The 27,836-nt window shown below is 46.2% G+C and overlaps 1 protein-coding gene across 1 annotated transcript; it reads left to right on the forward strand.

The window, feature by feature from the left end:
- Positions 1-27,498, forward strand: LOC104480373 (monocarboxylate transporter 2). The gene is made up of 5 exons (XM_086755799.1): positions 1-186; positions 435-694; positions 16,525-16,668; positions 21,466-22,338; positions 25,114-27,498. Exons 2-5 carry the CDS (start codon positions 478-480, stop codon positions 25,404-25,406), a joined length of 1,527 nt encoding a protein of 508 aa, XP_086611925.1. The 5' UTR covers positions 1-186; positions 435-477; the 3' UTR covers positions 25,407-27,498.
- The last annotated feature ends 338 nt before the right edge of the window (positions 27,499-27,836 follow it).

Here is a 27,836-nt window from a genome sequence, read left to right on the forward strand (position 1 = left end):
AAAAAAAAGGGGAAGGAAAAAGGGAAAAGCAGACAGGGGTGTAAAACCGGGAGGAGGTTTGGTCTGTGTGCCCGTCGGCCGGGGCGGGCCGGTCCCGCGTGGGGCGGTGCGGGCGGCTCCCCCGCCCCGTCCGGTCCCGTCGCAGCGGGCGGGGGCGGTGGGAGCTCAGTGGCCGCGATCCCGCAGGTGGGTGCTGCCGCGCGGGAGGGGTCTCCACGCGTGTCCAGGGACTCAGGTGGGGTGGGCACACATGAGTGGGTTGGTGCATGGGGTCGGAGCCGCCGTTTCTAACCAGCCACGTCCACGGGGCGCGACGTGAGAATTAAGGAGGTTGAAGCTGCGTTGGGGTGATGGGGTGGCTGCAGATTTGGGGGTTGTGGGGGGCTTCTGGAGGAGCAGCATCTGACCCTGCACCTTTGCACTTTGTGTTTCAGGGCTTCCTGAGGAGCTCTGGGTGCCCACTCGCCCAGTCCAACCATGCCACCCCCTGCTAATTTGGGGCGAGCCCCTGGCCCGCCGGACGGTGGCTGGGGTTGGGCGGTGGTCTTCGGCGCTTTCATTTCTATCGGCTTCGCGTACGCCTTCCCCAAAGGCCTAGCCATCTTCTTCAAAGAAATCCAGGATTTCTTTGGCACGTCCTATAGCGAGATCGCGTGGGTCTCCTCCATCATGTTGGCCACGACGTACGGTGCAGGTGAGTAAACCTGCACCAGCCCCTGCGGCACGGTGTGTTGTAAAAGCAGGAATAAGCCAGAAATCCCTGCTCCGGAACAATGTATGGGGAAAGCAGCTGTGTCCATCTGCACAGGTGCTATCGATAGGTTTATTTTCTGATCTGATTTCCAATGCCATTCAGGGAAACAAGTCGTATGTGGAACCCAAAGGGGCTAAAGGGCAGTTTTTCGGAGGTAAATTGGTGTTGGTTGGGATTTCAAACAGACCTTCCATGTTTGTCACTGGGTTCAGCAGATGCAGGTGTCTTTTGACCCCTCTGGGTGAGTTTTGGGCCAGGGGATGACTCCCAAAGTCTTTGAAAATGTGATCTGTGACCAGTTAAGTGCTGACATCTCCTTTATTTCCAGCTGGGGTTGCAGCACCTTTGTTGCGTTTTGAACTAGGGCTTATTTCAGTAATATGGATGTGGGGTTCTGCAGAAGCCTTTGAAAAGGGGTGCAGTATCCTCTTGGCAGCAGAGGCTGAGCTGCTTGTCATGTCCTGTTACTGTGTCCCGTTCCCTGGCCATGCTGCCTGCCCCGGGCTGCATCGGGGGCTTTCTCTGACACCGCAAACAGAATGAGGCCATGGTCCCGTCACATAGCACTGCTGTTCCCTCAAAGGCGGGGAGCACCAGGCCCACTCCTTGTACCCAAGTGGTGAGGGGAGGGGTGAGCTGTTTCGAAGAGATGCTGGTATCCTCCTGCCTTGCTTTGGCACCCAAGCGGTTGTGAAGTTGTGGTGTGACCCAGGCCTGGGGTGCTGCTGAGGGGACCAGTGGTGATCCCCTACCCAGAAACCATTACCTACGAAAGCTTCCCGTGGGCATCAGTGAAAAAGCCCTGAGAACAGGCTGGTGTGAAATGGTCTGGGTTTCAGCCAAAGGTGAGCGTGGAGTAGAGCAATAAACGAAGTAGCCACTTGTTTATTGTAGCAGCTTATAATTACAGCAATGGAATCACCAGAGTCAATCATTCTTATTAGTTGCAAAGAAGTGCATATAACTTTGCTCCTTTCTTATGATTTTGATATTGCATTCATGACTCAATGAAAAACTTGGGCTGCCTTGGATTGAATCTGCAATGGGAGGTAGACAGGAGCCACACTCTGTAATTGCAGGAAACTTCATTGATATTTATCCTGGCTATTAAAGCAATTCTGAAAATATTATTTGTTTTTAAAAAGGGATTTTTTTTTCCTTAATAATGCACTGTGGTGCTTTTTGGAGAGTGCAGTTGGTAATGAAATTAAAGATGCTTTGTAAAGGTTTGTAAAGTGGAAGCGATGCTCCAGTCAGAGCCGGTTGTAATCCACCCTGTTGTAACCTACTGCACAGGCTTGGTCCCATGGGGAGTAGCTCTGCAAGGGCTGAGTTCCTATTTGAGAACCCACAAATGGAGCACTTCGAGGGCAAAACCCAAGCAGCAATTTAGGAAGAGAAATCCTCTACTTGAGTCAGTGCCGTTGTCCCAGGCCACCCCCCTTGGCCTCCCTGATGGGATGCTGAGCACAAGCCCTGGGGAGCACTGCAACTTTGGGATAGATTTCCACTGGGACTTGTTATTGAATGCAGGGAAAAGCACTTTTCCCTCAGCTCCAGCAATACAAATAAGCAATCTGCAGTGGAAAGGAAACAGCCAGACTCTGTACAGGCTGAGCAGGAGCAAGTGGGTTGCAGTGGGGGAAGGGAAACGCTGTCATGGGGTGGCACGAAAGGACCGCTTGTCATTTAGATGCTACTTAAATACTGTATTAAAGGGCTGGAGTAAATTATGTGGAATGTCTCTGGAGCAGTCAGGTGGGGAAAAAAGGAAAAGCAGGCAGCCCACACTTTCAGCATGTTCAATTGCCTACAGACGAGGGTCTAGGAAGCTGCATGTTTTAGAAGTCAAAGAAATGTTTGGTACCAAAAGTATGTGAATGAGTGGAGGTTGCTGTAAATTTTGTGGTCTGGTACTAAAGTTAGGACGTCATTTGTTGGGAAGGCTGTGGTTGGGGTTTTAATATAGGTGAGTGTGCTAAAGGTGTCCCATGGAGAGCAGGGACCACTGCTCTCCCCGATGGCTGGGCACCCAACACATTGCTCTCTGTCTTCCCACAGGCCTCTGTGCAGGCCTTCTGCCTGGGGAAAGGCTGGTTCTTCTGTTGCACTTGGTCTTGGGTAGGTGTTAGCTGAGGCTCGAGGCACCGTGGTGGTGGTCTCGTGATTTCAACCAGTTTGCAGAAGCCACGTTTTTGTTTGGACACCATCATCCACAGTGAAGACGTGGGAAGTCCTGCTCTGCTGTGGGGTGGAGTGAGACCTTGCTGGAGCAACTCCAGAAATCATGTCCCTTCTGCATAATGCCCATGCTGAAGCATTATCCCATTGACTTTCTAGTAATGACGCGACAATGCACCAAAGTAGCTGTCTGTAGGTTAGGGGCTCCCTGGCTGCCTCTGTGGGTTGTTGCCAGCTCTGCTTTGTCTTCCAACAAAAATGTGTCCCCGCCACCTTCTGACATGGCAGAGATGCTTCAAGCCAGACCACAACAGTGTGAGGAACGCGCACTGCAGGTTAACTGTGGACCTGTCAGCGCCCAAAGTCGCTCACAGGGGCACAGCTGGGGGGCTCGAGCCTCTTTGGGTGCGGGTCACGCTGACGAGCTGGCGCTGGAGCAGGTGAAGTGCTGCTCTGACCACCTCTGCCTTCTCCCATTTGTAACCCACTTTCTTCTCTTTCTCTCCAAGTGTTCAAGCCAGTGCTGTGTGCTCTGCACCTGGGAAGTTGCATGGACTTTTATCCCAATTAACTGAGTGTCTCCCGCCTTTTTGCAAGGAGCTTTAACTTTACCCTCCTGTGCGCTGTTATAGGGTAATACGGGGGATGATACAACTGGGCTCTGTTAGACTTAATTGCAGGTGGTTGTACCTTTGTACCTTCCCACTCGCCTTGCGGTTGCTCAGTTATGTCCATTTAATATCCTCCCCTCCTCTGCTCTGCCCTGGCATAAGATTTATGCTTGTTTGATCATCCCTCTCGCTGCAGCCATGCAGGCTGAGCCGCCGAGTTGTCCGGTGGCTGCAGGCAGGGCCGTGGTGAGAGCTTGCAGAACACGGAGCAAACGAAACACACGTGCCCAGGAGCTTATTTAGCACATCTAATTTGATTGACTGGGCATTTAACGCCAGAGCAGGTTTGGATCGTGAACTACTTCAGTGACTTAGAAACTCTCATTAAAGGAACAGGGTGCCGGTTCCTGCGAGCTGTGCTCCGCTGCGGTGCCCGTCAGAGCTGTTAGGATGCCCGTGCGGCAAAGCTTGATTTACGTTGCTGAAAAACTAGAAAGTGATTTAACACTGGATTTTTGCCAATCTTTTCTGAAAGAAAAGAAATTCTAAAAATGCCAAAGTAAACTTTCAACATAGGCCTGAATTAGTGGAGTTCCTAAACCAGGTAATGATTGCCATCGGTTCCCCATTCCTTCTCTTCCCATCCCAAACCGGTGGTGAGGCAGAACTGTCACAGCCTACGTGGAGGTGCAGGGGTGGGTGGGCTGCAGCCACGCAGGAACCACGCCGGGTGCACTGAGCATCTCCTATACGCGGAGTCAGGCTCTGTGTCTTGGGGGGGCTGGAGGGGCTAAGTGGTGGGTTTGCTGGTGTGAAGCGTGGGCATCGCAGCCACAAAAGGAAACCTCCAAACCTGCCTCACCTCCACCCCTTCCCCTACTCCAGTAAACTGCTGTGATTTGGAAGGTGCCCACACAGATCAAAGGCTTTCCTCAAGAGTGCACGGGCTCCACTGTTCGCTCAGTTGGATTCAGGGAAAGGCTGTAGCATTGCTGTCCCCTCCCTGGTGTTGGGCCACGTCTCCGGGCTGTGCCGCGGCTCCTGGAGCCAGGACTCAGGGCAGCGAGGCTGCATCTTAGCACGGGAAGTCCCCCCACAAGGACTGACCCGGCCGGCTGGCTCCGCTCCCTCCGTCCCCGCGAGCTCGGGGCAGCCGTACCGCCCGGCGTCCTGGCAGGGCGTGGAGGGTCTGATGCTTCCACTGACAACAGCATGTTTGCAAACATCCTCAGGAAACAGTCCCTCATTTCCTTGGCAGGCTTGTTGGTGTGGGGACTTGTTTTTAGACTGTGCTGCTTACTGTGTAACAGAGCTTATGTTTGCATTCCGTAAATAATGCAAATGAAGTGCATTTTCTTAAAATACTCTCATGAACTAACCCACATCTCTGCTGCTCTGTTGACTTTGACAGCATGGATGCAGATTTACACCTGAGGCTTTGGCTTGTAGCATCACAGCAGTGCCAGTTTTTCAGACTGAGACTGAAAAATCAGCAGCCGAGGCTGTTTCTGCCCTTCACTTTTTGCTTAATTCCCCTAGGAAGCTGTTTTACACCAGCCAAGGCTCTGGCAATATATATTGCAGAAGTTTTAATGCGTCTTATCCCCCAGTTTCTTAATCTGAACTAGGTTGCAGAAAACAATTCTGTCACTATAACACAAGTAGTAAAACAGATTAGTGTGCAGTAAAGTGGGTGGCATGGACTTTATGACAGGGTACTTGCAGCTCTCGCCAGTGTTCACGTTCCGCAATCCCATGTTTCCAGTTGTGGATGGAAAACTGGGAGGTTGGTGAGTGAGAAGCACAAGGAAAGCACATTCCTTTTCTCTGACCAGATCCTGCAGGGTGAAACCCTGTCAACCTGATAACGAAGGATTTCTGTTCTGCAATGTTTCTACTTTTTTTTCTGGTCATGGATGAAGAGCTCATTCCTTACCCCAAAATGAGAAAAGTATTACGGAGCGGAGTCTTTGCTGGTTGTAAAGAAAAGGACCCAGGATCTGTCCTTAAGGGGCCATGGGAGATGCCACCATCCTTCCCTAAGGAGATGCCAACACTATCAAAATGTGGAGCATCACAGGTCACCCGTCGTGCTGCTGCGTGTCTTTGGCAGGGTTTCCTTTGCAAACCGCCTCCTCGGACTTCACTATGCCAACACAGGCTCCCAAGATCTTGCTGCATGGGCAGGGATGGGTTTTGTTCAATGAGACAGTCTGAAATAATATAATTGCAAAAACAAAAGCCTTCGGCCCTCACACCTCCTGACCTGGGCCACGTGCCTGCATCATGTTCACAAGACCAAACGAAGCTGCCCTTTTCCCATTTTTAAGGGTAACGTTTTTCAAAATGAGGCTACAGATGACTCCCTGGAGATAACTGTTACCCAGGGAAAGCAGGAGGCAGTTGCGCCCCCAGGAAAGAAAAGATAAGGAATATTAGTTTGCTGGTAATTTAGTTGCCCTACTCAGCATCAGGGAAACCAGCCAAACATGCTAAAAATAAGAAATACTGATGCTACTAATTTAATAGCAGCAATGTTCTTGTAGCTCTAGGGCTGTCAGAGAGGTAGGGATTGTGGGAAGAAGCAGTCTTTTATTATTGCCAACTGTTAGAGTTTGAACAACGAGCCGGCTTTCTGGCACGTGTGCCAGAGTAAAGAGAATAATTGAATACCTGGGACAGTATCTGCATTTTCAGTTTTTTTAATGGTGACTGTGTGGCCAAAATGCTCCTTTCATCATTGCAATGACAGAACAGAAGTCACCTGAAACTCGGAGACCAGACCCTGGCACAGAGTCATTGCAGCTGATAAACTGAAAGAGCTGGGGCTAGAGCAGGAGAAACCTGATTTTTTTTTTTTCCCCCTCATTTTGAAGAATCTCACTCTCTGTTTTGCAATGGCTGTGCAGCTAAGCCTTGTGCATGTTTGTGTGGAGTTTGTAGATGTAAATATATGCTGCTTCTCTTGCTCCTTAATACATAAAAAACGCCAAGTTGCATCCAGCCCATACATTTTATTCAGTACGTCATATGGTGGAGTCTTGGTCTCAGTTTCTCTATTTGCTGCTGTAATACTCTCCCCAAAATCTCCAGGGTGCTGTTCTTACAGATCTGAATTTCTATTAAAATTAGAGAATCGCCTTCTGTCTGTTTTCCAAGAGAGGTGCAGAGCCACCTTTTGCAAACACAAAAGAAATTAGTGTTTCTCAAGTAAAAGCTTTATCCCGAAGCCAGCCAGTGTTTACCAATCTTGTTATTTATTATTTATGGTTTTGTAATTGGCTGAAATGTCTGAAGATTTAATTCTGGAGATACTGCACAACTGAGTCTTTTCTCCAAAGAAACTTTCTCCCAGAGCTTGTAACTGCTTAACAGAGCGTCTGCTAAAGCAGCAAGGAAGAGATTGGGAAATTGAAAGTCAACTATTGACCTTGAACATTTAATCCAAAATTTTATAGCTGTATTTTATTACACTGCTAGCATGATAAATTGTAGTGACAGGTTTAGAAAGCATCTTAGAACATGCGGTGGCATAGAGCTATATGAATAATGAGTTTGATTCTGCAGTTTTTAACTTAATCAAAACTGCCAATGTTCTCTTCTGGTCTGGTCCAAACTTCATCAAAACCTTCCCTGCCTCCAGAAGACCTCACCCAGGGCTCATCACTCATCCTAAGTGCTTGGAAATAGTTGTGAAGTACCACAACACTAAAATGGGGGAAACTGAGGCACAGGAAGGGAGGTGTGGTTTCTTTTCAGCCAAGCAGCGAGCCGGTAACAGAGCCCAGGCCAGGCCCCAGGAGGTGCAAGCTCTCTGCAAGCCAGCTTTGGCTCAGACGTTGCCTGACCACAAGCGCCAGGGCAGCATGTGCCCTGACCGGTGGAGGCTTTACTGTGCTTCCTGTCAAAAGCTTGGTGATGGAGCTGCCTGGCAAAATTGTGTCTTGTGCACTGCCCAGCATTTTGCCGTGGATTTTCTGTGCGTGGAGTTCCAAACGGCTGGGCATCCCCATCGCTGCGGGGAAGAGAGCTGCTGGTGTGAGAGCAGGTTGCCTGTGTGGAGCAGCCAACGGGGCTGTCGTCCGGTTAAAGGAATAATCTCTGCAAGGCACGAGTCCTTCTGCAGATCCTGTGCTCAACATGCTGTTGCTGCTGTTTTCATCCCCTGCTGCTGAGAAATGAGCTGCCGCAGCACGTGCTGGGGCTTTTTCTTGTTCTTTAGGAAACCCAGAGCCCCAAGCCTGCGAGTTCCCACAGAAGCGGCTTCGCTCCTAAAAAACAGAGGTTATCCTGGTGTGTTATGCTTGGGTGGTTGCAGTATCAGCTTCCCATCATTTTCTGTAACTTGGGCTTAGCAGAGAAATAAAAGGGTCAGTCCCTGGGCACGGTTTGCATTCGGAGGTGCTCGGCCCACTCAGATGCAGTGCGAATCTGTGGTCTTTCCAGGAAATCCAGCACCCGTGTCCTCTGGGTCCTGCATTGTGTCTGACCACCCTGTGGGATGCCTCAGTTACCTGAGGGTGTCTGAAATGACACGAGCAGCTCCTTCGTCAGCCCTTAGAACTGAGCAAGGGTTATGAGAGAGGAGGGGGCGACAGGCAGTAAGGTATTGTGTGCCAGCTCTCTCTACTCACGTGCTTACGGTGTTGGTTCAGCAAAAATTCTCGAGTAGGGCTTTCACTAGGATTTCCCTAGGTGTGTGCTTTTCCAGCTGGGTATTTTGTGTAGGCTGAAACCAAAGGAATATCTCTGTTTATCCACAGTGGCTATCAGACATCCTGCCATTGTGGCCCGAGCCCAGGCAGGTTCTCCCTGTATACCCATGGCTCAGCTGCCCAGTGCTGGGCGTCATGCTTTTGCTTCTCATCACCACCTCTTGGAGTCCCACCGAGAGACAATCAGCCTCCCCGTGTCACTGAAACAAGGTGTCTTCCCACATTGGGGCAATCCCTGGGGCAGTAGCACCGTTATGATCGTGGATTTTGTTAAGAAAGCTGAGTGAGGAATGATTTGATTTCTGTAATGGATAGTGCTGCAGATTCATATACTTCTCCTGACTCTCAGAGAGCACTCAAGCCTTGCAAGGTCACCATGTATGTGCTTATATTTTTTATTTTTTTTAATAGCCCTGTTCTACTTAAGAACAGTAATAGCACTATAGGTTCAGGTGAAATATTTCTGTGTTCGTGGACTTGGTCACAAAGCTTTATCATTTCGTCCTTCGTTGGAGCTAGCAAGGTCACCAGGCAGCCGTAATAGAGATGTGAGAGACTTAATAAAAACCAAAATTAACAAGAACTAGGAAGAAGAAAATGAAGAGTTTTGGTGGGGGGGTTGTTAATACTTCGCAGGCAGGTGTTAAGCCCGGGAGTAAGTTATAATCCTCTCCCCCAAGTGAAGTTCAAACATGTGAAGGCTTCGTCCCGCGGTCAGTACGGCATGTGTGTTGTGTGCTGCCCTAGGAAGGATGTGAGAGCGTTGATGCCAACTGTCCTGCAGTGTTGTAGCTTTTCTACCCTTGGATGGCTCTTCAGCATAGCTGGTCTCTTGGTCAAATTATGTAGGGCTTCCTGGAGGTGGACAAAGCCTCTTGGAGAGCATGGCCAGGTAGGAGCCAATTTGCATGTCACCAGTGTGTTGAGACTGATAACGAAGGGCTACTGATGTCGGGGAATAGGTGTTTCAGCTGCATCGGGGACTTGTGTTCTGCAGCTGGGCTTCAAATGATAGAAGGGATTAAAGTCTGCGGTCCTGTCAAAGCAAAAGGTTAGCTAAAAAAATCATGGGAAAGAAATTAAAAAGAAACAGAAGTCTTGACCTTCTGAAGGTCAGCGGCTGTGATCTTCTGTGTGGGTGAGATCCAAACCCGCAGCCCAGGAAAACCACGGAGCACAGGCAGCTGTGTGCTCGGCACCTGCGATGCCACCCCTTGCAGGAGCAGTTATTTAATTGCCTAAATATGAAGTGACACGAAGGACCTTGGCTCCAGCCCCAGTTTTGGAGCTGTTGGCCTGTGGGTCCTCCGTGCGCCACAGGAGCAGCGCGTGTCAGCTGTGTAATCTGGAAATTGAAATGCCGAAGCGCTGATCAGATAAGATGGCTGGATAAGGAAGAGGACACTTTGTCTTTCTGAAGTTTGGGCCTCGTCTGCTTTGTTTTTCTTCTTTTTTTTTTTTAACATCAGGATGCTGCTGTGGCAAATGCATGTGTTTCTGATGGGAGGTCAGGGTCCCTGGCTTCCCAAGGACATGCCTGGGGATGCGGAGGAGGGTGCGCTGCTGCAGCTTGGTTTCTGCACCAGATCATTAACCCCACTGCCTTCTCTGCTGGCTGCCGTGCCAGGAGACCCAGCACCACAGAGCTTGACCGTTTTGACGCTTGAGTAACGCGTGTCCAGGCAGTCTCTCCCATGCTTGCCTTGTGCATCTCACAGGGGTCGCGCTGAAACTGCAGCATTTGCCTCAGCTCTAAGACCCTTTACCGTACAGACCATTTTCCTCACCTGTGAGGAAGAAAAAGAGGCAGCTTCTGGTGACCGGTTAGCTGTTGGAGCTGCTATTGCACGTGCTGGACTTCAGCCTCCTTATTTAAAAATGATTATTTGCAGTGCAAAGTGATGCTAACAGAAGGCATCAGGGGGGTTTAGGGGTGGACAGGTCTTTGTAGTCATCTGTTTGGGGACTGGCAGAGGAGTATTTGATAGCATGGCTGTCACCTGGGGCGTTGGCTTGCTGCCACTTGTCCTCCAGCACGGTCATGCGTTGCCATCCTATCTCCAGCAGCACTGCGTGAGAAAGAACCAGTTGTGCGTGGGCTCTTTGGCCATGGCTAGTGCAAAACAAACCATCTGAACCAAGCAGTTGAGACTAACAATGCACTGTATTATTACCAGGTACCATCTATTCTTCTCCAGTGATCTGGAGCGGGCATGTGCAGGGCTCATTTATCAGGGGTCAGCTGGTGAGCAGCAGTTCTCCAATGCCTGGTGACAAACTTTTACAAGCATGAGCCCTCCAGGTCCTGGACTTCAGATTTCTCTTCTAGCAAGGCAAAAGACTGGAAAAGCTGCAGGCTTTCCCATCCTTTTCCCCGCGCCTTTGCAGCTGTGCTCTGTGTTTTCCCAGTCCCACTTCTGGTTTGGACCGCGCATCGTTACCGGGCGCTGATTGCTGACTTTGGCCCCTTCCACCTCGGGAGGCTGGTGGATCCTGGCAGCGCGTTAATAACGCGGGGGTGCTTGCTTTCATTTGCGGGGTAATGAGGAGGCTGCGCTGGGCCCGTACCCTGCTGGATAAATTACAAGGCCGAAGGCAGTGTTGTTATTCCACTGAGGGAATGAGATTATTACTGAGGAAATTGCAGGCCTGCTCCTGTCGTTGTTCCACTACTAGTGTAATAATAGACTTTGTTTTATTAGTATAAATGATTTCCCCCCCTTTCCTCGCAGCTGAGTACGCTCCGCTCCTTCTTACGTCCCCAGTGACTCCGCATAGCCAACGCCAGTCATGTCGTGCTGAGTTCCTCAGTATTATCTGTGTTTTCACAGCAGTTTGGAAAATATTAACTATCTGGGCAGTTCTTTTGGTGCTGACCGATGTGCCTGCGCAGTAACAGCTTTTTAGAGCCACTTGTCACTGCGGAAAAGTGGGAAAAGCTGAGCTGCACGTTGCAGCTCCAATGATGGGAGCACCGCTGGTCCCAAATCTGCCAGCTCTGGGGACCATGCAGTGAATATTTTAAAGTGTTGCTCTTTTATCTTCTGCATGGCCATCAAATGGTCTTACCAGCTGACGTAGGATGTTTACAGTGGCTCTGTGCCACTTTACACTGTCAGAAGGTCAGTCTTGTGAAACCTGGAACAAAACCCCACATTGCATGGAGGCCTCTGGGTTACGGGGTCTGTCTTTCAGGGTCTCAGCTCTTAGCAGCTTCTCTGAGAGCCCTGCACAGAAATATTTCAGTAGAAATTCATCCAAGCCAGGTTCCACCAAAAAGAGGGAAAGCTGTTTCTGTTAGTATTAGGTTAAGTTTTTTAAAAAAAGATGTATATATGGTCAGAGGTATGGGGGAAAAATAATGTTTTAGCCTTAGTTTAAAATACTTTGGTGTTTTGCACCAATGCTGGAAGTTTTGCAGCTCATAAAAAATTCATAAGTCTTATTGAGGAAAACAGAAAGGCAATTCAGGTGTCTATTTTTTTGACCACTGTCATACCTGCAAGAGTTTAAGCCGGTCTGGATTGATATTTCTTGTTAAATGCCAGCTCTGCCTTACGATCCTCTCTGGATCATAGTTCAGCGGCTCAAAGAGTATAAATGACAAGATGGCCTGGCTTTGTGGAGGAGAAGAAAGGAGAGTCGAGGGTATTCTGCATTTTCTTTGTGGTTTTCCAATCTCCACTTCAGGGTCCTTTTCACTTCTGCAAACACAAAACTCAAGGTGAAAAGTAATTGGACAAGCTAACAAATGAGTTAGGGCTTGCTTTATTTCCCACCGGCGAGTTACTGTGTTTTGCTTGCCACCAAGATCAGCTTCTTTGACGTGGCCTCTCAGGTACCAGCTAACAATGGATGGAAATCTGCCACAGGTATGAGAAAAGAGAGGCTTTGTACGGGACAGGCACTAAACCAGCATGATTTATATGGGCTGAAGATAGCGCTTTACATTACATCAGTCTTCCGGGAGCGCCATGATCCCAGCAGCATCTTTTGGGGATATTTGGTGCGAACTGTTGCTCTCCAGGATGCAGGGTTTTATTGCAGGCAGAACATCCCCCCCCTTTGTGTGCACCCTGCTCTGCAAGGGCTTGGGGTGTAAAGCAAGGTGTTTCTGGGGGAACAGTGCTGGCTACGTGACCCTCGCCGTGGCTGCTCCAGTCCCTGAGAAGCTGTGCCTCGGGGTTGCTGAGATGGCCTCTGCTCCTCGCCATGGCTTTTCAGGGACTTGGATAGCATTTGCGTGGCTGCTTCTGCAAGGTCAGGCCAGGTAAACGGTGGCTTTCTGAGAGCTTTGCCAGCTGTTTCTCTTGCCCTGTCCTCACCTGGCTCTGTATTAAGAGGCAAAAATCACCCTGACTCCTGTTATCTTCTCCTGCCGTCGGCTCGCAGGAAGGAAGGATGATTTAGTCTGGATGCCAGGACAGGGAGCCGGTGGTTCCTACACGTTTGACCAGGCAGATATTAGCAAGTAAAGGTTCCTTGGGATCAAAGCTGCGCACATTGTTACCGTAATTGGTTTCTGGGTGGTAATATACAGCATCTTTATTCTTTTCATGTAGGCTGAATAACTGGTAAATGACAGATCTGGCTTTTCAATTCCACCATGTTTCCAGGGGCTGTCACACTTTTAATTTTTGCAATAGCTGCAAGCAAAGCAGTAATTGTGTTTCCTTTTTCCCACAACTGCGGTGCTGGCTTTGTTGCCCCCGCTTCTTAATTCCTCTGCCCTGACTTGAGCTATTTGATGTTTTCCAAGAGTTCCCAGAACACTACTGTTAAAATTATCTAATGCTTGATGGCTAATCAGCCCACTGCAAGAAATACGCTGGCACGTGGCAGAGCAGGGCAGGAGCGGTGCATGTAGGTCTGTTGGGTGTGATGCTGATCACTGAAGACATCTGGCCAGGGTGAAGGTGTACGCGTCTGTGCTTCGTGCACCTGCCCACGCTGGTAGGGTTTGCGTGCTGAAGTGTGCACAGCTATGTGACATATTGCGTGTGCTGGTTTCTGCCCAGAGAAGGGACAGCTTTTGAAAGGCTGCTCCGTTAAAGCCTGTGGACGTTTCTGTAGGTCCAAATGACTTAAGTGGAAGTAATTTTAGGATGTGATTTTACATTTGCTTCAGTGCATTTGAAAGGTCTGCTCAGGCCTATTACAAAACCTTCAGCCTATGAGTAGCAGCTCAGGATGGTTTCCCAACTCTTTGAAGCCTTGGATTGGATTCTTTGGTGTCTCATAAAGTGTAGATCTAGCTGTTCGTTGAGTGCTTTTTCTGTTCGTTGAGTGCTCATCATGGCCTTCACTGTGGATTCTCCCGTGGCTGAAAGAGTTTGGTCCAGACACTCTACTCCTGTTTTCTCCTCTGACTGGCTGCATTTAATATCTTAGAGATCTCCAACCCTCAGTCCTGGGTGGGTGAGGCTGGTCAGGGAGATCAAATGCTGTCACTCACAAGTGTGTGCTGTGATCCTGTACCCTCTGCTTCTTTAGCAAAGCAGGCTCACAGGGCTTTGACTTAAGGGTTCAGGCTGCAAAGGAGAAAGGCTTATGTTGCTTCTGAAGTTCATTACAGTTCCCCATGAGCTCGGCCCGGCCCAGGCAGATAACGCCTTTCAGACCACAGCTCTCCCACCCGGACTGGCAAACAAGAGGACTGATTATCCCACTGTAAAACTGATAATGCTGGTTATAGCAGATGAAGGCTGTTTGCTGAAGGTCACGCAGACCTGCTGTAAAGTTGCTGAGAGATCACACAAGATGAGAACAGGGACCAATTGTGGTCTCGTGGCTTAATAAGTGGTCGCTGGGATGTGGCTGAGGACACTGCATATTCATGGTGGGTGCCCCTGGGACACAGGAAGGGTGCCCTCATTTGTAAAGCCAGTGGTTGGGATATGAACTTTGGCTTTCATCTGCTCCAGCCTTTATCCTGGGGTTGTCCTCATAGCTGGGAAGCAAAGCAGAACGTGTCCCACCCTCAGCCCCTTCCAGTTCAACATCTGCTATCGTGGTCCAAACCCACCCTTACTGATGGGTGAAGCCCATGCGACAGCTTATGGACTGACATGAGAGTGGTGTGGATCCGTGTTCCCCTTCTCCTGAGGTGGATGCTGCAAGAGTGGCGTCTAAGTGAGCATTTTGTTTTACTTCTCATAGCAAGGGCTTTTCACCTCAGCGGCTGACATCAGAGCAAAAGAGGGGGCTTAGCAAAAATCCTGTGGGCTTTAAATGGTCTACTCCATGGTACGACATCCTGTAGTTTTAGGGCTGATGTGAAAGCCCCCTTCCAGCAGGAGGGGTAATTGAAACCCCATTTTCATAGTTGAGTAATTAGATTGATTCTGGAGAAACACAGACATGTGGAAAAATTGAAAAATGGAAGAGTCGTGTGCCCTTAGGCTGTACAGGAGTGTGTTGGTGCCTTTCCGAGGAACACTGGTTCGATCTGTTGAATTATAGGACACGCTGAGACCAGCTCAAGCATGATGCAAGTCCAGGCCCTGACCAGGGGAAGCTCAGTGAGAAAGGAGTCCCTGTCCTGCTGTGCCAATCTGACATATGTATCTCTTTCCCCAGAACTCCTCACTGAATTCTGCAGTGCTCTGTGCAGCAAAAGGATGCATGCATGTGAATCCAGTTGCAGGATTAGGAGGAAAAAACTCTTCACGTAATCATACACTCACAGAAAATTTAATTACATGATGCATTCGATGTGACCAGCTCACAGATCACACTGTTACAGGGATGCTGTTAAGATGGTGCTTGTGTGTATTTCGTTTATGAGTGTTTTGACCTCAGACATCTGCTGGAAATATTTTACATGTTACAGATGTAACAATGGGCTTCATTCTGTAGATTAAAGCAGCCATACCTACTGTTTTTTAGTCTTGGACTTTATAACAGCTGAGAACTTGTTTGGATGCTCAGCCATGCTGAGCAGATATTGGGGTTTTTTGGCCCAGCTCCTGTGCTCAAGTGTGCCGTGCTTTGCAGGATCTGGAAAGAGCTCTGGAGCTATTTCTGGCTGAAATTATTTATGCAAAGGTAAATATCCTACCAAATGGCTCTGCGGTGAGGCAGATCCCACAGTCAAAGTCTCCAGAGATGCCTGTAAGCTTAAAATACCCATTCCCAGTAATCTGTATGTAGACAGTGTGGGCTGTTCGTAGCGGCAGGAATGAAGGCAAGCAGGCACGCTGGGCTCTGAAACACCGATGCTGTGTGCTGAGTAGCACCAGAGACAGTCAGGTAAGAGAAGGTACTAAATGCTGCCGGTATCCCCCTGCCTCATTTCCAGCATCGTTTTTGCAGTATTTTGGTTCAGGGTTTTTGAGGAATACAGAATTGTTTTCTTACATCTCATAGCTTGACTTCTGGACCGCTCTTTCCTGCTCAGTTTGCTTTCTCTTGTTCTGACTTCTCAGCCTGATCTAACTTCAGTGTTGGCTCTTCTTTGAGCAGGAGGTTGATCCTGAGACCTGCAAAGTCCTTCTGACATATATTATTCTGTTATTCTAATTTTTACTGGTCCTCCAACTGGTTGAGGCTACTATACAGAAGACTTCCCTTCTTTCCCCCGCCGCTCAAAGCTGCTGGCATATTCCACTTCCTCAGATTTTAATTCTTCCTTTCAGTGTGCACAGCCTTTATTACGCCATTTCCCTCTTTCATAATTTTGCACTTTCCTGAACCACCTCTTCAGATAAATGTAAGACCACACTGATTCTTTTGAGCTCTGGCTAATCCATCACCCCGAACTGTTTCTACCTACATAGACTACTATTACGATGTAGTTAACAGCTGTTGTGCTGAAGCTTCAGTCCTGCTCAGCAGTATTGGAATTGCATTAAATAGAGACATTAAAAATGCAAGAGTATTCATAGTATCAGCCTCGTAATATGAACCACTGCTTTGTGTGTACGGTTTAGCATCATAATAAATCAAGAAGCTTCTATGATGGGACCATGTGTTTGCCTGAGTTGTTATTGCCGTTTGTCTTCTCTGATGACACTTTAAAGTCCCGGGGGCAGGAGCTGTCACCGGCTACACAGCCACTGTGTGGCATGGGACATGCTGCCATCTCTCCACACAGTGTGGATCATCTTTTTCCCTTTTTCCGTTTTCTTCCTGAAGTCACCCTAGAAGCTGTCAGCAGCACCTCAGGGGCACTGATCTTGCAGAGTTTTACCTACTTTGTGTCAAACATGCCCTTCTGTCAGAAGATCCTTACCTCAAGGACCACTTTGCACTCTTTCCCCAGGTCCCATTAGCAGTATTTTGGTAAACCGCTATGGCAGCCGACCCGTGGTTATATTCGGAGGCCTGCTGTGTGGCATTGGGATGGTCTCAGCCGCCTTCTGCACCAGCATCCTGCAGCTCTACATCTGCGTGGGCTTCATCACAGGTAAGAAGACATCCACTCACACTTGGAGTCCACTTCTGATGGCTTGGGGCATCCACACTTGGGGACCTCAGCCAAAAGCAATGGGAAGCTGGTGAGAGAAAAAGCTGGTGGGACAAAGGCCCTTGCTTATTAACTGCTCCAACTCAACTTTAGCAAAGAGCATATTCCCTGCTGAGCGCCGAGTTCCTGGCTGAACATCGCGTGCGGGATGTTAGCAGGGAATGTGGTCTTTGCAGCTGAATGGTCTCGGCCAGAGGCGATGGTGAGGATGGCCAGCAGTGCTCTCAGCTCCTGCTGAAGCGAATGCAGAGTGACCGCGCTCTGCCCTGGGCAACGCAAACCTTTCAAGATACAAGTGCGACCGTGAAGAAAGCACCTGTGTTCCCATATTACTGTGTGTTATCTTCCCTCTATGAGATCTATGAAATGCGATTTCAGGGGTTTGCTTTAGTTTACTTACCCTTTGCCTGCGTGTGAGGTAAGGCGGTCCTTTATCTGAACATAATAACTACTGGAGTTGATTGAGAAGCTGCAATATTCTCCTATTGAGAAAAAAGATAAAACTGTATTTCCTTCCTGAAGTTACAGTTTGAATTGTCTGTATTGAAATATGAATTTCCGTATTAGAAACTCAAACAGGAGAAGGCATAAGCTCAGTTCAGCATCTTTAAAGCCTGCAAGTGCTGGGTTATTGCTTTTCAAGGTAAATGGGTTAGGGTTCTCCACCTGTGTGAGTATGGATGCTTAACTGTAAGCATTTTTGTTTTATTATTTTGGCTAAGGTACAGCCAATGTTTCTTCCAGTGCAGCTAGCATGCCTGAAAACATGACACAATGAGTTCAAAACTGGCTTCTGAGATTGCAAGGCGTGTGTTTTAATGAATGTTCCCTCTCTCTCTGCAGCCGCATTAAGTGTTGCTGCTTTCTGAACATGAAAAGTGTGAGCTCAACATTTAAAATCAATAAAACCAGCCACTAGCAAAGTAAATTGGGACAGAAAGTTTGTCACCTTGTTCTCCTACACCAATATTGCTTTATTAAATCTGTTCAGGACTGAATAAATCCCCATGTAGGATTCCCTCTCTTAAACCTTGCTTTTTCTAAGGACGGTCACTGTAGTTAGATGAAACTATTACTAAATTATTTATTACTAAATGGATAAATCTTGAAGATTCCTTGAAAGAGATTCTGGAAACCAACTGATGAGAAATAAAAGTACCCAATGTCTCCCACGGATAAATTCAATATTTATTGATGCATGAGCTTGCATCTCTCCCTGCTAAACAAATGTCCTCTAGCAAGTTGATTAATGCACACGTAAACCGTAAATCCTTTGCTAAAAATATATGCACTTTGGTGAGCAGAAGGCCTCAGGCAAGGAACAGTGCTGTAGGAAGTCACTGACTCCTATTTTCAAAAAATGTACCAGGAGGGAATTTTGTGCCTAACCCCAGTAGGCCTAGGATTTATGAAGACCCTGCTGTTTTTTGGTCCCTGAATATCTTTGTGAATCTGCTCCGTCGCCCACCCCAGAGAGCTGAGAGTACAAGCTGTGCTCAATGCACACATGTAACCCTTGTCCCAGCAACAGGGTATGGGGGCAAACTGCCCCCATATCTCCTCAGCTTTAATGCTGGGATGTTTCCTCAGAGCAAAGCACATTTTTTTTTTGTTTTGTATGTCTTTTCCTCCTGCTTGCTGAATGAGGGCAGCTGTATGGATGAGGTCTTGGCTAATAACTCATCAGTTCCAGCCATGGTGTGTGTGCTGGGGGAGGAATATTAATTTGACAGAGAAGGGAAGATGCTTGTAATCATGCTAACATGCTTGATGCCTCTAATTACGCTTGAAGTGCTTTTGCTGGTCAGGCCTAACGTGGAAGCATTCAAGGGCAATTATGAAGCTGCCTGCTCATCACGCGGCTGAGGCAGCGTTACTGTAAAGGCGACTTCTGTAAAGGCGATTTGCAGTGACTGTAAAGCAACCTGTAAATGTCACACTCTTTCGAGCCTCCTTCCTACTGGCCTGAGGAGGAAACAGACTGATGTAAAAGACCGCGTTCACGTAACTTGCAGGGATGGAGATGAAAACAAGACAGTGGGTACTGGGAGGTCTCTGCTACAGTCCTGTGCCTTTGGCATATTAATAGAAAGCTCTTCAGAGGAGCAGAGCAGGAGGTATCTGTTTACGGTGGAGAGATTAGTCATGGCAATCTCAATTGCGTTCTCGATTATGGCTTTTTCTATTTGCATTTAGAGCAGGGACTGGGCTCCGTTGTCGGAGGCTGCTCTGAAGCAGCTCTGTCCTTGATGGCACCGAGCTGTGGGCTGCACGAGGCGCTTTGCATAGGCTGTAAAACCCGTGTTCTTGTCCTCACTTGTTTCCCTATAGCGCTTAGAAAAAGAAATGGGATTTGCAAGCTGTCAGCTTGGATAGATGCCAGCCTGGATGCATGAAGTGTAGGTGTTTGGGCATGCAACCTCTTCTTCAAGTGTGAGGTGGTAGCAGCAAATTTCAAAGCTAAATACAAGGCAATAAGGACTGGTCAGAGTTTAGTTAAATCTATACCAATTAGATTGCCACAAGATAAAATGGGATCTAGGGAGAAGCATGCTGACTGTTAAGACTGGAGTCTTTGCTTCAGCTGTTAATGTTGAGCATTGAAATACCTGGTAGGATCTTCCCTGGCTAATAAAGGAAGAAGATCAATAGCTACACAGCTCGCTCTGTAGCACCACTTATTTCCTTCTAATATAAGGGAGATGTATTTATTCTAGGGAAGGATGCATGCTTCTGTTCGTGCAACACGACCGTTAGGCCTCTCTGTCACGTCCCGGGGGAGAAAATGTGGCTGTTTGAGCAGCAATTTCAGCCATGGAAAAGCTGCTGTAGTTTCTGAAAACTGGAATGTAATCGGTTTAAATATTTCCAACTAAAGTCAGCCAAAAGCTTAAAGTAAATTGAAATTCCAGTCAATTTGAAACTCTCAACATTTAATTAATGGGAAGAGCATGAGGTAATATTAAATTAGATTCGTCTGACTGGCAAATTAATGTTCACATGATAAAAAATTTGAGTTGATTATTGTTTAAGTGGGTAGCTGGCATCCAGTCTGATTTTCCTTCTCCGCACAACATTTGGTAGGTCCCTACCAAAAATGATTCTGTGGAAATGATGGTTCAATTTCTGCTCTTACCTACCAGCCTGGGAAATACGGAGTTACACCAAACTCTGATCCACTGTGTTGCATCTTCTCACGCGAAAGAAGAGGCATTCCTGTATCTGAAAACCGTGAAGGGTGTTCTCTAAGCAAGGCTGTGTTTTGCCTCCGTATTTCTCAGGTCAGCCCTCTGCCAGGCCTGAATTTGGCCCCTTATGTGTTATGAGTAGGCTGTATTTCCCAAAGACATGGCCTGCCAATTATATGGACTACTAGAAAAGTTCATGCTGAGAATATGTTTCCTATCAAAACTAATTTTAATATGTTGCCATTTCAATTTATTTTTGGTGTTGTAAACTTCCAAGTAATTAAAAAAAAAATTGAATCTTGACAAAAAAAAATAATCACAGTTTTGTAAAAGCGTTCAAACTGAAGCTCTCCAACATCAGTTGAATTCTGCTGCATCAGTTGGATTCTGCTCTATCAGTGACTAATGATAGTGTTCCTTAATTAATTTTGAGGACCTTGACCTTTCTAAATTCTCTTCTGTAAAGCAATATGCCTAATTATGTACTGCACAGTTAAACAAACTAATTATATAGACTAATGAACAAGAAAAAAAATCTGCATGACCCTATTTTCAGGATTCGTGTTCTCTGGTATAATCACTTCAAGGATTACATTTCTGCTTTGTTCTAATGTGGCTCATTCTTTCCTGGATGATAGGATGGAAAAATATATGGCATGATTTTTCAACAGAGTTCTGAAATTTTAACTTTTTAAGGAAATACTGCAAAACATAGAAATGTTTAAAAAGAGGATACTACATGTGAGTGCTCTCAACCAGAAGCAAAGAAAGTTGAGATCATCACAGCATTTGGTATCTCTGCCTTCAGATTTCACCTGTGCGAGACACAAGCTAGCTAACTCAATTAGCAATGCAGCTTTATAATACCATTTATGTGTCTAAATGCAATAAAATAATTTTTAATTAAAAGAAACACTCTAGGGTCCTGTTTAATTAGCTGTTTTGCTGTGTACTTGCAGACCTCTTAATCTGTTGCATCAGACCTGAATTGCTCACACCACCAAATTAGTAGCGGCTGAGAAGGGTGATATCATTTGCTATGCTGGTCTGCCAGCCTGGTAGTGATGTTGGGTGCCCACCCTCCATGGAAGGGGGTGCCAGCCCCAGTCACACATGGGAAGGATGTGCTTTGGTGGTTAGCACTGTCCAAGCCAGAACAACCTTCCTCAAACTGGGAGTTGTCATTTTTTTTTTTGTAATAGATCCATTCTCTCCTCCAACAAGGCTGCTGTGTCTGGACAAAACCAGTCAGCATTTGTTGGGGGTGTAGTTTCAATTTATTCTGAAGTAAGCTCTTTGCACTAGGTTTGTCATCCTAGAGATTTGCCATGCAAAAGGAACCAAAAAACGTCTTTCTGAGGCCTGCTTCCCTACATGTGGCAGACAGAAGCTTAGGGATATCCTGAACAGAGTTTGCATCCCAAGCATTGTTATGTTGAAGAGCCACCAGTGGACCAATTATCCATGAATTTGCCTAAAACAATGATCTGAGGATAAATGGGTCTCAAATCTTCCTTTCTGTATCTCAACTATTTTTTCTTTGTTCCAGGATTTGGCCTTGCTCTCAACCTCCAGCCATCAGTGATAATCATAGGGAAATACTTTCTGAAGAGAAGACCCATTGCAAATGGCCTTGCTATGGCAGGGAGCCCCGTGATGCTTTGCACCTTGGCTCCTCTCAACCAGTTCCTTTTTGACAATTTTGGCTGGAGGGGCAGCTTTTTAATTCTTGGGGCAATTTTATTAAACTGCTGTGTGGCAGGAGCTCTCTTCAGACCCATCGGGGCAGCCACAGTGTCAGTCAAAACCCAGGTGACTGAGGAAGAGAAGGATGCTCTGAAAGCAGAGGTCACTAAGGATGCCATGGAAATGAGTAGTCCCACGAAGGTCCCCGTGGAGGCCAAAACGGAAGAAGGAGGAAAGGACTGTTGTGAAAAAATCAATCAGTACCTTGATTTTTCCCTCTTTAAGCACAGGGGCTTCTTGATTTACCTGATTGGAAATGTGCTCATGTTCCTGGGTTTTTTTGCCCCCATTGTTTTTCTGGCACCCTATGCAAAGCACATCGGCATTGATGAATATTCAGCTGCTTTCCTCCTTTCGATCCTTGCTATTGTAGACATGGTTGCCCGACCCACCACTGGCATCATTGCAAACAGCAAGTGGGTGAGGCCACGGATTCAATACTTTTTCAGCTTCTCCATTACTTTCAACGGTGCCTGCCACCTTCTGTGCCCGCTGGCTTCCGGCTACACGGGGCTTGTTGTTTACTCCGTCTTTTTCGGCTTGGCCTTTGGCATGGTTTGTGCCATGCTTTTTGAAACGCTCATGGACCTCGTGGGAGCTACCCGATTCACAAGCGCTGTTGGCCTGGTCACCATTGCAGAGTGTTGCACGATATTGCTGGGACCACCTATTGGAGGTGAGTGTATTTTCTTCCTCTGCTTCCACTGCGCTGTCACTTATATTTAGCCTCTTGCACGCACAGTTTGTAAGAAGTGATTCTAAATATGTTTTCTCTGCTTCCCACTCACCGTTTTTCCATTAGTAATTGGACAGAGAAGGCAGGTCCTAGGTGTCTCCTCCAGCATTTCTTCTTTACTCCTTTCTGTGTAGTCCTCCAGTTGAAGTCAAGACTCTAGAGAGAGATCTTTTAGTTCCTGATCCCTCCAAGCACTTAAACTGAACTTGCAGAATGAGATTTGTGCAACACCAAGAACTTCTCCTCCTCAACAGCCCGTTGAAAAAGACTGGCATCCACCACAGTTTAAGCACAGTAAAATGCAACAATTCTGTGAAATCCTCTTGTCGACCCAAAAATCCTCTTGTCGATCCAAACCTAGTATTTATTATCTGTCTCTAAGGCTCTGAGTACTTCCACTTATGGATTTCAATCATCTCAGAGCATCTAATGGATTTAAGGCTGTTACAAATATTAAAAAAGGTTTATTTTGTATGGCATGGTTTGAAATATCAAAAGACAGAGACCCTCAAATGTCTGTGCTGACAATATTGAATGTTCAGCAGAGTTCACCGTCATATGAAGACAAGTGGGAGCAGTGATCTCCTGTGATTTTAACAGCCTTTATAGCATGTGCTCACTTATTTTTCTGCAAGGAACACACCATGTCTAGAAGACATCATATTTGAATCTGGCATTTGGCTCAAGTACAGTCCTTACCAGATCTGAGTTGGCTATGAATTAAATGACTTTATAGGTGATATCAGACACCATCCTATCTGTGTGCCCTGTTCTGCAGTTTGTGTTTCACCTGTACGCAAGCTGGAAAAACTGCTTTGGGGACTGGTCACCTTAAGTATGCTAAAATGCTTAATTAGGTTGTGTGTGCTGTTGTGTTTGGATGTATAAAAGTTAAACTCTGCTAATTTTTTTTTTTATATGACAGTATCTTAATAAATTTGAAGAAGGCAGTTTAAACCCATTTCGTGGATTCAAAACTGAGATCTGGCTACTACTCTGTATGACACATCCTGCAGAGCCATTTAATTCTTCATATTACTGTGTAGCTCGTACAGTGTGACAGAAGCAGCTGTATCCTCTTGCTGTCTTACAGATTCATTATTTAATTAATGACAAGCAAAAGAAAATACAATTTTAAAATGAGCATTTTCTGGTTAATGACCAGAGACTGCTAATGAGGCTAAAACAGTTCTATGTAATAATCAGTAATATTAGTTTTGTAGGGTTTACCCCACCATTTTAATAAGCAACAAATTTATTGGTTCTTTGGCATTTTAATAACCTACTGCAGGGTTCTGCTTTAATGAACTAAGTAAATTGTTCCCAGAGTGTTTTATGACTTTATCTTATTCTCAAAGGAAAAGAGGCAAGACTATCCTACTGTTGAATTTTCCAATACTTTACTCATTAAAACTCTCACTGAAACCTGTCTAGGAGAGCTCTAGGTCATCCTGATTAGCAGAAAAGGAAAAATTGTTGCAATTAGCATTTGGTTGATGTTTCACCAGTAACATGAAAGATACAGTGCATTTAAAATGGTGTACCAAGATGTCTAGGAATGATTCAGGAAGAACTATTGAACAAAACCGGTTAAAATTATTAATTTTTTTTTTGTGATCAAAACATCTATTTGGTGGCCATAAAATCCCTTGGTGTAATGCAGTGGGATTATTAATCTTCAGCTTTTCAACATTAGAGGTCAGTCAGGAAGTAATGAAAGGTCCCTCTTTTTAAGGAGGAGAGCATATTCCAAAAAGTCAGAGAGCTAATGGATGATGAGCCAGTTTCAAGGAGGACTATCTGTACGATGAAGGCCAGGTTAGGAGTGGGTCTTACTTTAATTAGGATTTGGGATGTTAAGAATGGTCTGTGTTGCACCAGTAAATGGGAATTAATGCTCAGGATCATAATCCCAATAAGATTTGCATTACATTTTGACGTAATGGAGAACACTGACATTTCAATTAAGCCGTCTCCCTTCAATTACTCTGTAACTCTGTAGCAGAGGCATTAACCTTTGAGAGGAACCTGTCACATTTGTCTTGGCATTGAAATTATCTGACATTGACAGCATCATCTTTGCTTTCCATGGAACTAATGTTTTCCCGTTCCATGCAGTGCCCTTTCATCTTTATATCATGAGTATAAATGCAAAAAGGGCAGCTGTGACCAAAAGCTGAGCCCCGGCTAATGCTGGTGGGTGACCCATGGTGGAATAAATTGGAGGGTCTTTGTCAGGAGTCTGAGATGAGACCTGGTGGCCAGGTACCATCTCACAAATGTCTTCCCAAAAGCTGTTGCTTTTGTTGGCAACCTGAGGACTACCAAGTCAGGTGGACGTCCTTGTAGTTGATTATTGGAGTCAACGGAAAGACTGTCTTGCGGACTCTGTGATCAGATAACTCATTTTCTGCATGGGAAAAAAAAACAACAGGTGGGCCTGAAAAGTTCAGACTTTGTAACAGAGGTTCTCTATCCCCTTCTACTTCACTGTACAAATTATTGGTAGTTTACCTGTATCAGCTATATAGTAGAATACAGCTGAAGTATTTGCAGGATCAGAGTATTTGTGAAAGAGATCTGAAGTACAGAGAATGTCTTATTTTATCCTAAAGCCACAAGGGTGTCCCTTTACATTTAGGATCTGAGAACACAATATTCTTGCCTTCATCACTAAGTTGTGTTTTTGATTGTTTTTAAATATATGTTTTACAGGAACTCTTATCGATACCTTTGGGGACTATAAATATATGTTCATTAAATGTGGAGCTGTGATGGTCCTGGCAGGAACCTTCCTGTTCATCATGAATTATTATAATTATCGTATGCTTGCCAAGGAGGAGAAGGAAAGAAAGGCAAAAGAAGAGGACCCTAAATCTGTAAGGACAGAAAATGAAGGCAAAAATAACTGGAATAAAGAAACCGCACAGGATGGGCCCGAGCTGGAACCTTTGCGAGAGGAACAAGAAGGACTAAAGAAGGAAGTGAATGGCACAAATGAAGTTTAAACCTTTTATCGTGAGCTGAATGGGAAATTACTTCTGGGTTACTTAAGTTGATACCAGTGTGCAATCACACTTGGTTTTTAAATTTTGCCCTATACTGTGCCATGTGCATCCTCTTGGTTGTAGAATACTAAAAGAGAAACCAGTCCAGTTTCTTTTAAAGTGCTGGGACACACAGTGCAGTATCCATTCACATATCAAAGGTCCTGTAATGTTTTTCTTTGGATATTTCCCATTTCCCAGAGGTGCTGAGTAAGGGTGTAACTGGCACCCCACTTTTATTCCCTGTGCTACAGCTCTACTCAGTGAAAACGCCGTCAGAGTCAATGCAGAGCCCTTCCAGCAGCCTGAATGGGCTTTGCATTGAGGACTGTGGTGGCTGGATCTTACCACCATGCAGTCAAAACTCTTTGGCTGCGGTGTCAGAATTATCCCAGGGATTTGGTGCTGCCTTCCACTGGCAGCTGCACTGTGACTTACACCTCTGTCTCATGGAAATGTAAAATAGACTTTAGGCTTATCTTAAATACAACATGAGAGAGCTGCTTGAACAGAACAAGGGCAGTGCACGCCTGCACATGAAGTGGCAGCAAGCAGCCTGAGCATGCTAGGAAAGAACTTGGAGTGGCTCATCATAGCTTGACTGGGGACTTTCTCAGGGACCTCTGCATTTAGCAAAAAGCCTTGAGAAAGGTGTTGTTATGCACGGGACCAGCACAAGGCTGACATCCTACAGGTGTCCTTCTTCCAGGTCATTTGTCTAAGAAACCTAATCTCAAAGGGCTTAAACTTTGAGCATCATTTGAACAGTGCAAATTCTCCAAAATCTTCCCTAGGAGATTACACAGTCCTTATTATCTAAGTGCCTTACCATTTTTAGTGTGTTTTTTTCTTTACAACACCCTGGTGAGGCAGTAAGTGTTGTTACTATTAATTAATTGTATAAATGAAGAACTGAAACACAGAGGAGCTATGGGCATCACTGCATCACTGAATACTTAGACACGCCAGAGCTGAACTGGGATCCACTGCCCCGAGTTAGGTGCCTGAAAGCCCTGCTGAGCACAGGTATCCCCCTGCTAGACAATGGGAAATACCATGGATAGTCGTGCATTAAACCACAGCCTTCTCTGCAGTGCAGCTTGCTTGCTTTGTGCTTCGTATTCCTCAGGATTAATGATTTTAAACACTATCGTTGAGCTGCGACCTTGTGCCGTATTTTTTTTTAACCTGCTGAAGTTGCATCCATCCTGGAGAGAATCCAAACACAGCTGCCTCCCCTTGTTCGGGTGGGGTTAGGCACTCTCTGTTGCTAGCATGGCAGTACCTGGTGGCCTCATGTCATCCTGTTGCATGAAATAAAGTTTCCCCGGGTCAGTGATGCAGAGCTGGAGCTGAAGCCACATAGGACTCTCATCCAGTGGTGACAATTTTGAGCTGGGAAGATCTGGACTCTGCCAGCAAGCACTGATGTATTTTGTAACAAGCAGCTGTTGCCCAAGAGCCATGGGTGCTGAGCATGGCATCATGTAGTTCGATCATCAGCCTTTTGTGAGTTTAGCTCCAAGTGACCAGATAAAACCAAGGGCTTTTCAGGCAGATCACCCAAATCCAAAGCTAACACCAGTCCAAAGGCTAGGTCTCCTTTCCTTTGCTTCAATGGTACCCTTATGTGATCAGACAGTATTTTTTCATTACTTTGTCAGTGAAGAACTGTATTTAATTATCACTTGTGTACACACTATGAAGAATGGCTTGTAAAAATACTTTCATAAATAGGCCATGCTCTTAGATTTATATCACTCATATCTTCTTGTACAAAACCTTTTCTGTGAAACTTTCGTTCCACTAAAAAATAATAGTCTTTGGCCATTGACTTCAGAAGACTTAAATTTTATCCTTATGTAGTATCTTGTATTTTCTCTGAAAAACAAATTCTATACAATATACTTAAGCTTTTTAATGCTCTCTATTTCTGTTAAATTTATCTGTGGTAGTTCAGTTAAAAAGACATTGATAGAAAGTCCTGAACATTTTTCCAATATGCCTTCTGGAAGCTTTCATATCCTTAATAAAACTCTTTAAAAAAAAGAAATGAGTTTACATTTGCCTGTTGTGATCTGTAGGGTAATGCTGCCTTTCTATCCGGTAAGGAATTTATCCTCATAGGGTTTCTAGTCCTGACCCCATGTACGCAGTAATACGACTCTTGGTCGTGGCCTCTTGTTCCAGGACCACAACTGGGAGCTCCTTGCCACACAGTTTCCTTGACATTGTCAGTAACCTGGGCCAGCTTGACTCACACCTCCGGTTCAGTGAGCCAGGAGTCTGAAAGCAGCTGGGAATGACCTGGCAAGGAGCTGACAAGATGATTTTCGTACCTTTCTACCAGGTCGTATCAATTAATTCTAGGAACAGTGACCCAGATCTCCA

Source organism: Chlamydotis macqueenii, chromosome 10, assembly GCF_036417535.1.
Source record: "Chlamydotis macqueenii isolate bChlMac1 chromosome 10, bChlMac1.mat, whole genome shotgun sequence".
NCBI classification, from domain to species: domain Eukaryota; kingdom Metazoa; phylum Chordata; class Aves; order Otidiformes; family Otididae; genus Chlamydotis; species Chlamydotis macqueenii.